The sequence below is a fragment of the Gopherus evgoodei genome, chromosome 22 (genome assembly GCF_007399415.2).
Source record: "Gopherus evgoodei ecotype Sinaloan lineage chromosome 22, rGopEvg1_v1.p, whole genome shotgun sequence".
Lineage (NCBI taxonomy): Eukaryota > Metazoa > Chordata > Testudines > Testudinidae > Gopherus > Gopherus evgoodei.
In genome coordinates, this window is record NC_044343.1 from 13,928,718 (window position 1) to 13,940,979 (window position 12,262).

At 50.8% G+C, this 12,262-nt stretch overlaps 1 protein-coding gene across 1 annotated transcript; it reads left to right on the top strand.

The window, feature by feature from the left end:
- The first annotated feature begins 1,387 nt into the window (after positions 1-1,387).
- LOC115638770 (bone morphogenetic protein 2-like) lies at positions 1,388-7,514 on the top strand. The gene is made up of 5 exons (XM_030540750.1): positions 1,388-1,697; positions 1,966-2,108; positions 2,531-2,653; positions 5,417-5,615; positions 7,108-7,514. The coding sequence occupies exons 1-5, from the start codon at positions 1,388-1,390 to the stop codon at positions 7,512-7,514; spliced, it is 1,182 nt and encodes a 393-aa protein (XP_030396610.1).
- Positions 7,515-12,262: the final 4,748 nt, after the last annotated feature.

Here is a 12,262-nt window from a genome sequence, read left to right on the forward strand (position 1 = left end):
GACAGGGCTGGCTGAACCTGTCCCCTCACTCTGCCCATATCAGGAATGTCTGTCCCCCGCCCAGGAGGGCCTTGCCTGCTCTGTCCCTCTCAGTGCCCGTGTCACTGAGGCAGCTTCCCCGGGGTCTGTGGGATTTTTTCCATTTGTGGCATGGATGGTGGAAGATTTGGCTGGGAAGAGCTCACATTAAGGCCACGAGCTCATCAGCACAGTCTGGAGTTGCTCTCATGCTTCGCTTTTCATCCTGTCATGCCTGAGATGTATCTTGCAAATCAACTCAATCAACTTCACTGGCCTGGCAAACGGTTCTTATTAATCATGCGTATTGCGGCAGCACCTGAAGCCTGCCATGGTAGGCACTGTCCAGACACGCAGTGACAGTCTCCACCCTAAAGAATATACATTAGAAGTGGACATGCCAGACAAAGGGTAGGAAGAGAAATGGAGGGCAAGTGCCTTCTCAGCAGGGTAGTGACAGAGCAGTCCCACAGCAATACCTGACCCACTAGTCCCAACTGAGCACTGATGTGCTGTTAGGAGGTAGTTCAGTGCAACAATCATATGTCCAGGAGATGTTTTCACAGCAGGGAACAGGGATTGAGCCCCTCTGTCCATTCAGTATGGGGCGGCGTCTACAGCATTAACCATCTGAGCATCTAACCCTGCTCAGAACAGCTCTAGATTAGACACCCGGGTGGTTATAACGGTGATGGTTGAAGATGGCTGGTCTATGGCGCCTCTCCCGAGGTCCAGGTATTTGTTTTCAGACTAGTGGCAGTCTGCTGCCTCTGCCCTCTCTTTCCTCCCCCCATCCCCATGTTATCCATGGTTTGAAGTATCTTGCTTGGACTTTGCACTAGAAAAATGTCTCTTGGCCTTGATCTCTCATCCCTCTGGACAATGGTTGCTTAACTGTCAGGTGCACCTCTTACCGCTACTACATGAGGGGCAGAGACCATTCCATCCTTTCCTCCACCCTTTGCTCAGAGCTGTTCAATTCCTGAGCACAAAGGTCCTCCTGTTTGCCCCATTAAAGCCATCATTAGAAGGCAGTTAGTCTCCTATGGAGAGCAAACTCCGCTCAGCCAGTGCCTTTCTACAATGGACATGGATGTTTACTACAGCGAGCAGTGCAGGTGCCTCTTCCTGCCTGCTCCCTTCCCTCCACATTTGGCTCTCAAATAACAAGAGTACACAAGTGGGCTTCCTGCTCCATACAGCTTGTGTACTGGGCTAATTGCTGAAAGGCGTTCAGTAGCCCAGTTTCGCACCTTGTTAGCACTGCAATTAACTCTCTTTACCCTTCCTGATGGCTCATTTGCATATTTGACATAATTCCATCTCTCCCCACTGTTATAAATGTGCTGCTGGAGAGAGGGTGGGAGTTATGCAGGTGGACTGGAAGAGGAAAGCCATGCTGAGACTCCTGTTGCTGCTGCTGCTTGCCAGGCTGCAAAGCTGCAATCCCAGACCCCCTAGTGTCCTTCCAGAGGAGGATTCAGAAGACATGAGAACAGAGGCTCTTCGAAGGCTTTTGGAAGTATTTGGCATAGAAGACCCTCCCCGCTCTCCCCACCATATCAAGCAGCCTCCCCAGTACATGGTGGACCTGTACAACACGGTAGCAGGAGCTGATGGCATCACTAAAGACCCTGACATCTTGGAGGGAAACACCGTCCGCAGCTTCTTGGATAAAAGTAAGAACTCTTGGTGGCTTCAGTTGCTCTAATGGTCTGATCTGCTAGAGTTTGAGTGTAGTTTTCCAGGGCTCTTGATGCTTGTCTGGATCCTAGAAGCCAAGGGGAGGCCTGGAGTAAGAGTGTCCCGTATGTGCTGATGAAGTTCATCCTCCCAGAGGATGTGCAGCATCAGAGTAGAACGTTTAGAATGTGCCCATGTAATGTTCCTTTTTAGTTTGGCTGAAACTGGGGTCACCAAAGTTTCTAATCTGACCCTTTGGTCCAGCTCACAGTGATGAGATGCATTTCCTGTTCATCCTATCGAGTGTGGCTAAGAACGAGAGGATCCTGACAGCAGAGCTGCATCTCTTCAGACTGCGGACTAAGGTGGCTGAGGGACCTTTCTACAAGAGACATCACTTCTGCCAGGTAAGGAGAGATGAGACGTGCATGTGTTTCTGCTTTGAAAGTGCATGGGCCATATTCTGCTCTCAGGGACACTACTATGAATCTGGAGTGACTCCTGGACATTTACTGAGAGTGGGATTTGGCTCCTGGCTTGCGTGCTGACCTCACCAAAGTTGGATACTTATTGACTTAAGCTGAATCAATATAAACCACTTTTAAATCAGTTTCAGTGTCCACACAATAAGTTGCACCAATTTAAGTAAATTGGTTTCTAAAAAATTGGTGCAATTTTTATGGGTAGACCAGGCCTCAGACTACAGAGGTTTCTCACTAGGCTAATTTGACTTTCCCCCATCTCTTCTCCTTTAAAACATAGACTTTCAATGAGATTTTCCTCTTCCGGTGGCCCCTGGTGCTAACTACCTTGTATTCACTATCCCCAGGTGAGTGTCTATCAAGTCCTGGACAAGAACAAACTGGATTCCTTTGAAGGGAAGAAGCTGCTGGCAGCCAGACTTATCACTTTGCAGGGCTCTGGCTGGGAGGTGTTTGGCATCACACAAGCTGTAAGTGTCTTCAGCCTAAATTCAAATGTGTACGGGGAGGAAGAATGAAACCTTTCTGTCCCTTCTGTCAGCGAACTGCCCTCCTCAGCCCCTTTAAACCAAAGGAGCTTCCAATGCACTTCCTTGGCCTCCAGCTGCTTCAGCCTAGAGTGGCAGCTGCTGAGGGGGGAGGGGATGTCTGTCAAAGGCTTTTCTGTGCAACCATATGAAAAAGTTGGCTGAGGCTGCTAGCCCACCTCCTTTGACACTGCAGCCTTGACAGCAGATCCAGCCATTTCACAAACCTGTATTCTTGAATCAATAGAGGTGACTTGCAGGGGTTTTCACTGAGGCTGCACTAGCCAGATCAGCAGGGTTTAAATCTTATTTACAGAACTGCTTTTGAACCGTACTGAAATGGCTCCTCTAGAACCATTAAAACATCAGAGTAGATGTGGTCTTGAGTAACGCAGCTGTGAATATGGACAGCCCAGATGTTACAATACAGATATCAGGGCACTGGCTATAATCTTCACAGCCTGAGAAAGGGACAGAGAAGTCTGGCTTTCTGCTACAATTTAGTATGAAGTGAAGTTATTATCAGGAAAGTGATGATGTAAAAACACACCAGCTTCTTTAGTCTGAGCAGCTGCCTTGTCAGATCAAAACCAGTTCTTGTCATTCCTGTTGGTGCCTGAGAAGGAGTGAGCCGAGCTCCAGTCTGCCTTGTGCAGCAGCAGCAGAACTGTTAACTCAATCCCTGCTGTAGGTTCTTTCTCTGAGATGTGCAGCTGAATGTTATCTTCACCACATCCATAATCCACCATTTGGGTCAGGCTCCCACGGGATGTTCCAGGAGCCAGAAAGAACCCACCAGGACTGATCCTTGGCTGAGTTTGCAGGGCTGATGGCAATCAGGAACAAACCACCTTTTCCCTTGGAAATGGGGCGGTCTTGATTTGAAATCAGAGAGACACTAAACGCTGAGCCCACCATGCCATTTTTTTTCACAGTCACTTTTCAGAATCAAACCAAACCTTCTACTGATGCTGCTGATTTTTGGGAGGTGTGGTGATGTCTGGTGCACTGCTGCGTACGTGGAGCGTAGAGGGTGTACATTTCAGGAGAGACACCTGGCTCCATGTGTATATTTTCAGGGTGACATCTGGCGCAGTGTCTACATTTGTGGGGTGATACCAAGAGCAATGCACATATTTTTAATATGAACCATTGTAAAAAAAAGTGCTAAATATCACAAAACAGTTGTATAGATCCATGTTTATTATGAAACAAGACAATATCTTCTAGAAATAGTAACTCATGTGAGAACTAAATGGCACCAAGGAGATGTGGCAGCCTTCTATTTGTCTTCCTCTGTCAGGGTTTGAGAGGCGATGTGTCCATTTGCTTATAGAGCAACCTTTAGCCACAGCGGGAGGGCAGGGCTAATGATGAGCTGCAAGGGCTGGGGTTTAACATCTCTTAATTTCACACTGTTATCATCATTATGGTCACATTTTATAGGAATGTTCCATTTAACAGATGATGATATGAGTAGTATGTGATATGGGTGCTTTTAAGCACTGCAGTAGGTGTTGCAGATTGCTATTAAGAACCTATTGGCTTGCTGCACTCTATAACCATAGCATAACCATTTATTAAAACATGTATTAAGCATGTATAAATCATAAATTATGTGAACTATGTAGAAGTGGAACCTTACTATAAACAGTTACCCATTATTTATTTGTTACAGTAGCTCCTAATGGCCGCACTATGTTAGGAACTGCAAAAGTACACAGAAAGAGACAGTCCCACAGAGCTTTTAACAGGTCATATTTCCAAAGCAGATTCCCAGTCCAGGGCATTACACAATGAGAGACCTGTCACTCTTCAGTGAAAGCAAAATGGGCAGGACAGAGAGAACACTATGCAATATACCAAGGGGGTCAGGCACAGCCCTGCTTTCCTAAGTGGCTAAAGAGCTTACATACTGTGGTGAGAGGCACAGCAGACTAACTTTCCAGGGTAGATTGCTTTGATTCCAGGCTTGCAGCTGGCAGTGTGCAACTCACCCCTGTGTCCATGCAGAGGCCCACTGAAAGCAGGGGTATCCTCCATGCTGCAGCAGCGGAATCAGGGCCTTAGACTGAGCTCTTTGCTATAAGGATGGTCTTTATCACGTGTGTACAGCACCTTGCACAGTGGGGCCCTGATCCCGGACTGGAGCTACCAGGGCTACCACACTTGGGGCTGTTTGTTACAGAGGGACAGTCACAGGATTCTAGATCTGCACCCACTGAGAGCTGCACATAAACAGCACAGCGTAAGCCTTGCCGCAGTCCGGGGTGTTTGGGGAGCTCCAGCTCCAACCTGGGATCAGACCCAAGCAGAGTTGTTTTCAGGGAAGCTCGGTTCATCTCCTCTCCTGGCTGCAGGGCTCAGCGCAGGCGAGGGGAGGGACACGTGTGCTGCTTGTACCCCTTGGCTGCATGCAGGACTCAACCCCAGGAGAGGGGAATAGTGGGGCTGGTAAGCGTCACTCCCCACTGCTGGTCTGTGTGATAGCCGTCACCAGGCAGGGTTGGCAGTGGCTTTCTTTTATTGTCCCTTTCACTGGGGAGGCTAGGGGGTCTGGACTGACACAATCTGAGGATGGAGATGTCCTCAGTGGTTTGTTGGTACCCAGGTTCTCCCGTCTGTACCTCATGGTGCCTTCCTGGGGGCTGGGTTCCGTCCCTTCACAGGTGCTACCGCCATGCTGACCGTTGTGTGGTTTTGCAGGTTCGTGACTGGATGGAAGAGGACAGCAGTAACCATGGTCTGCTGGTGACTGTCCGCGGCTTGGGAAGTGCTCCGGTGGATCCCAGCATGGTGCGATTTGCATCAGGAAGAGATCACCATGAAAGCAAGAAGCCCATGCTGGTTCTGTTCACTGATGATGGGAGACGAGGAGCTGCTCTGCCCATCAGCAGCCTCCCAGGTCAGGCGAACCCACCCACGCTCTGCGGGGAAGGGCACATGAAATAATGAGGGAATAAAGTGCAGCTCTTCTCTGCAAAGCGGCTGCCATCATTTCCTTACTCACCGTTCCAAGTCATGGTTGCTGGGCCCAGATCTGCAAAGGTATTTAAGCATCTAACTTCCATCTAATGGGAGTTAGGTGCCGAAATACCCTTGAGGATCTAGGCCCTGCTGACTAAACTAAGTGTCACTGCTTTGAACTCTTCTAACCCATGCAGAGCCCAGGCCAGCTGTGGGATGGGGGCTGGACTCTTCCATGGCTCCATGCCTCACCAGCCACATTCCAGCTACACTTGTTCTGGTTCATCACTGGTGCGATGCAGGAGCCGGGGAGAGTCCAGCGGGACTCTGATCCAGGGCAAGTTTGGCAGCTGAGATCATTTTATGTGTAATCTGAGGAGATTCAACGTGGAGTCAGAGACAGACTCCCTCCTGCCTCCTCTCCTGAGCCATTTGGGTAAAGTCCTCTCTCAGAGCAGAACTGAACTATAATTCTCTGTCCTGTGCAGCTTCCCCTTCTGTGAAATGGGCATAACAATCTCTCCCCAGCCTGCCCCTGAAAAGCACTGTGGGAGCCTCAGGTGGAAGTGGCTAGTTATCTGCAAAGTATAAAGTATTAAAGACCCTTGTTTTTATGCTGTCCCATGAAAGAGGAATGGGAGAGGGGAATCACTGTTAAATTAGTGGCTGCAAATTTAACACAAGTGAAAAGAAATGCTGCTTCCCTCCAGCTTGTGGCAGTGATCAAGCAGTGGAATTTCCTGCTGTTGGAGAATAACAATTGTAATTATGCTGGGATGGGCTAATGAAATGTCATCGCTCAGGCTCAGCTGGTCATCAAAAGGATCAGATCCCTCCTCCTTACACAGCCCCATGGAATTAGCCAGGTGTATTACAGGGATGGCTGCCTCGAGGTATTGCCCGCAGTTAGAGCCAGGACTCTAGACGGACCAGTGCTCTGATCTGGTAAAGCAAAGCCTGTGCTCCTAACTTCCTAAAGCTCCAGGACAAACAATGGACCATGAAGGGTTTGCAGTTTCTTTCTACAGTTAAGGGAGCTGCAGCAGAACAAACTCTTTAGAGAACTAGGCTTGGACATGGATGCAGCCTTTAGGCATGTATCTGCCTTTCTCTCAAGCTATGTCAGCTCCATGATGGATGCAAACCCTTTGGACCTGAGTCTCTTCCCATCTCCATTGTCACTCCATGGACTGGAGTGGTGTCCCTCCTGATTTAAAGCTAGGTGAGTGACAGAAGACTCAGTCCCAGAGTGCTCAATGATTCAGATTGACACTGGGATTTTTGAGAAGGGGGCTGAGTGACTAGATGGCGAGGCTGGTAATGGCTGCAGGAAGGGGTTGGTTCACACTTGCTACCTTGCTTTCCGTCTCACTTCAGGTTTGTCTGATCAATAAGGACGTTATTCTGATCTTGTTACTCCCCCCCCCCAGATTTGAGCCCTCAGACTCCAGACCTCCCGGCTGCATCGCTGGCACCAGAAGTGAGCGGGGCGCGGAATGCCCGCTCGCTGGATCAGTTCCTGCCATGCCAGAGACAACTCCTCTCCGTGGACTTTGAGGAAATCGGCTGGTCAGGATGGATCATCTCCCCGAAAAGCTACAACGCGTATCACTGTAAAGGATCCTGTCCCTTCCCCTTGGGTGAGAACATGAGACCAACAAACCACGCCACAGTGCAGTCCATCATCAACGCCCTCAAACTGACCCCGGGCGTCAGCAGCCCCTGCTGTGTCCCAGACAAACTCTTCTCCATCAACCTCCTCTACTTTGATGATGATGAGAATGTTGTCCTTAAACAATACGATGACATGGTGGCTGGGAGCTGTGGCTGCCACTGATGCCTGTCCCATAGGAAGAGCAGGAGTGGGTCAGGGCAACAAGGAACCTCCCTCCCTCAATTGTAAACATGTCTGCTCCCAGGAACCCACCCTCTCAGAGCCACTCACCAGCGTGAGCCTATGCTATGCTGCCCACTCAGGCCAGAGGTACCAGCATTTTCACCACACTTCCAAGAATCTCTGTCCTGCAAGAAATCCACATCTACAGCTGCCACCACTTGGCTCAGTGGGACAATTACACCAAAATGGCGCATAACTTGTCTAAAACACCTGGGAAATGCTGTGATTAAAGACAAGCAGCCTACGCCTGAGATGCCTTTGTGTGTCCCTGGTCCCTCCGAACGTTGTTGTGGCCCCTGTCACATGGCTAAAGCCTACGCACCCTGCAAAAGCTGTGGACTGGGTTCATTTAAAATAAAACTGAGTGGATTAAATTTCCCAGTTCCACTCCTGGTTCCAGTCCCACAGAGTGTGATGGAGAGACCCTTTGGGAAGCGTTGTGCATGGAAAGGCCTCCTTGCAGGCTGTACGATATGTAGATAGCAAAAGCACTAATATATGATGGAAAACTCCTGTACAGTGTGCCTGTAAATGTTTGTACATTTCTGCTTTATGCAACCTGTAAAATGAATTCAGAGTAACTATTAAACATAGGACAGAAGTTTTCGGAGTGGGGTTTCTTTTGGCAAGGCTGCAGTAGCCTGGTCCAGGTCTGGGACACAGAGCCACCAGGCCAGCAGTGGCTCTGATGCTGTGAGGTGCCCTGTTTGGGATGAGCTAGTGGGCTCAGCCTACCCCTGCGCCCGCTGTTACTCTTCATCCCAACTGAAATGTCACACGCTAGCAGGGTTCCTGGGGTGAGCAAGTTCCATCTCCCAGCCATTAGGGGAAAGCTTTCTCTACTCCCCCCGCCCACCGCTGGCTTCTCGCCTGCTGCTCACTGCAGCACAAGAGATTAACATGACGAGCAAGAAGTCATAACGTGCACCCTAAAAGTCCCCAAACGCTGGGGTTCCCAAAGGCGCAAACAGCCCCAGAAGACAGGAAGATGTGGCTGCCTCCTTCTGCCCCTGAGACAGTTCACTGCAGCTGCTAAGGGCCATTTAATGTGGGATTAGGATCCTGCTTTGAGGCTGGTGTTTGAGGCGGGTGGGGGATTGAGGCTAATCTGCTGTGCAGGTTAAATCCTCATGTCAGTCTCTGACTCCAGGTTTCTGAGAGAGTTTCACAATCAAATGAGCTTGGCATCTTCCTTTCCTTAAGCCGCATGCTGAGGCTGCAGAGACGGCTTTTCAGCCTGACCCCAGGGAGTGGGGTGCAGTTTTGGAACCTAAGAAGAAGGGGAGGGGTAGGCAAACACTGTTGTTATGGCTGAACCCCCGGCTACTGAGGAAAGTCCAGTTGTTTATAATGTGCCCTCCCCATCATGTGTTTCAGGTGCTACACAATCACACGTAGCTGGGCCCCAATCTCCCCCATCAGTTAATGGAAGTCTTGTCATTGACTCCAGTGCAGCAGGACTGCCCCGCCCCCCGCCCACGAGAGCTTTTAAAACACACAGAGAGACACTCTCTGCTCACATCTTTCTAGTGCAGAGATTTCTTGTTGAAAAATTTGTAAGAAGCCAACGCCTGTGAAAGGGAAACAGCAGCAGCGTCACTGGGAAAGCTACCTGTGGATTTTAATGCTGCTTTTAGCTCCCTCTGGGCCTCACCTGGACAGCTCTGCTGAGCTGCTCTTGGGTTCTAAGCTAGTGGGTCTCAACCGGGGTATACATACTCCTGAGGGTAAGCAGAGGTCTTCCTGGGGGTACCATCAGCTCATCCAGATACTTGCCTAGTTTTACAGCAGGACACATAAAAAGCAAGAGCAAAGTCAGTACAAACTGAAAATTGTTTATGCTGCTCTAGACACTGAAATGTAAGTACAATATCGACATTCCAATGGATTTATTCTATAATTAGATGGTAACAATGAGAACGTCAGCAATTTGTCAGTAATGGTGTGGCTGTGACACTGGTATTTTTATGTCTGATTTTGAAAGCAAACAGTTATTAAGTGAGGTCAAACTTGGGGGTGCAAGGGACAAATCCAACTCCTGACAGGGGGACAGTCATCTGGATAGGTTCAGAGCTCCTGTTAAGCAATGGGAGGCAGCAGCAACTCAGAGATAACATGAGCAGGGGCAGGGCCGGCTCCAGGCCACAGCGCGCCAAGTGCATGCTTGGGGCGGCATGCCGCGGGGGGCACTCTGCCAGTTGCCGGGAGGGTGGCAGGCGGCTCCGGTGGACCTCCTGCAGGCGTGCCTGCGCAGGGTCCGCTGGTCCCGCAGCTCCAGTGGAGCATCTGCAGGGAAACCTGCGGAAGGTCCACCGGAGCTGTGGGACCAGCGAGCAGCAGAGCGCCCCCCGCGGCATGCCACTGTGCTTGGGGCGGCGAAATTGCTAGAGCCGGCCCTGACAGGGGCCAGGGCTGGCTGATGAAAGCCTTTCACAGGGGCTGAGGGAGAGGCAGGAGGCTGGAGATACCCTGTGAATGAAGAGCTTAACCAATCCTCCGGCTGGTCGGGGTGGGGTTGGGGCGGATGCTCAGTGGGAGGAAGAACTTGGGTTCTTTTGGGAGTGAGGGGCTGAGTGCAACTGGATTAACCCATCCCTGGGCCCGAGGTGACCACAGGGTCACAGCACCGCTCGAGTTTGGCTTGGCAGCCCCTCTATCACGACAGGGAAGCAGCTGGGTCACAGTTGAGTGAGTGGTAGTGTAATCTGGCACACAGGGTCACGGTGTTGCTCAGATTTGGGGCCTCCACAAAGCTGGGCATTAGGCACATGCCTAGTTTGCATATGCGCTAATCTGGCACTGGCTGTGGGCAGATCCCTGGTGGAGGGTGGTGCTGGGCACTCATAAGAGCATAAGAACAGCCACACTGGGTCAGATCAAAGGTCCATCCAGCCCAGTATCCTGTCTGCAAATGCCAGGTGCTCCAGAGGGAATGAACATAGAATCACAGAATCATAGACTCTCAGGGCTGGAAGGGAGCTCAGGAGGTATCTAGTCCAACCCCCTGCTCAAAGCAGGACCAACCCCAACTAAATCATCCCAGCCAGGGCTTTGTCAAGCCTGACCTTAAAAACCTCTAAGGAAGGAGATTCCACCACCTCCCTAGGGAACCCATTCCAGTGCTTAACCACCCTCCTAGTGAAAAAGTTTTTCCTAATATCCAACCTAACCTCCCCCATTGCAACTTGAGACCATTACTCCTTGTTCTGACATCAGGTACCACTGAGAACAGTCTAAATCCATCCTCTTTGGAACCCCCTTTCAGGTAGTTGAAAGCAGCTATCAAATCCCCCCCATCCTTCTCTTCTGCAGACTAAATAACTTCAGTTCCCTCAGCTTCTCCTCGTAAGTCATGTGCCCCAGCCCCCTCATCACTTTGTTGCCCTCCACTGGACTCTCTCCAATTTGTCCTCATCCTTTTTGTAGTGGGGGGGCCGAAAACTGGATGAAATATTCCAGATGAGGCCTCACCAGTGCCGAATAGAGGGGAATAATCACTTTCCTCGATCTGCTGGCAATGCTCCTACTAATGCAGCCCAAAATGCCGTTAGCCTTCTTGGCAACAAGGGCACACTGCTGACTCACATCCAGCTTCTCATCCACTGTAACCCCCAGGTCCTTTTCTGCTGCTTAGCCAGTCGGTCAGAACAGGTAATCAATCAAATGATCCATCCCCTGTTGCCCATTCCCAGCTTCTGGCAAACAGAGGCTAGGGACACTATCCCTGCCCATCGTGGCTAATAGCCACTGATGGACCTGTCCTCCATGAACTTATCTAATTCCTTTTTTAACCCTATCGTGATAAATCACTAGGTGGGACTCATGGGGCTTCTTCACCTCCTTCGGGCTCAGCACGTTGCAAAAACCCTTCAGCTCCTGCTGTGACACTCGGTCTCCAGCATGGGAGGGATCCTGACATGTTGTCTCCTGGCACTGGCAGTGAGCAAGGCTAAGTCAGTCTCAATCCTCTTTCAAACACTGTTTCAAAAATAGCAGCTGCTTAGCCTGCAGACCCAACCCTCCCCCCTCACCTGCTAATCCCTGAATTCCTGCCTAGAGTTGGGTTTGATGGCAAAACAACACTGGGTAAATCTGTGCTGCCTAGGAGCAGAGACTGTGGGCTGGGCCCTCCCCTTTTATTCAGATGCCAGTTCTGCACAAGCAGGAACACCGTGTGCTAAGCCAGCCAGAGGCTCCTTTCAGGGATTATTATAATCCTCATGCAAAATACACTCCAAGAGCAGGATAGTGAAAAATACCTGGGAGTTTAAATGCATGGCAACAACCAGCGAAGGTTCTTAACATCAATATTCCAGCTCCTCTCCAGCTCAGACCTTCAGTTAATGGTGGCTCCAGGCAGGGCCGGTGCAAGGAAGTTTCACGCCCTAGGTGAAACTTCCACCTTGCGCCCCTCCCCAGCCCTGCGGCAGCTCCCCGCTCCCCCCTCTGCCCTGAGGCACCCCCCCCGTGGCAGCTCCCTCCCCGCCCTGAGGTGTCCCCCCACAGCAGCTCCCCCTCCCCCCCGGGGAGCCCTGTGGCACCTCCACACCCCAGCTCACCTCTGCTCCGCCTCCTCCCTGAGCACGCCGCCCTCGCTCTAATTCTCCTCCCAGGCTTGCGGTGCCAAACAGCTGATTGGTGCTGCAAGCTCAGGAGGCGGGAGAAGCGGAGCAGCGCCCATGCCCTCT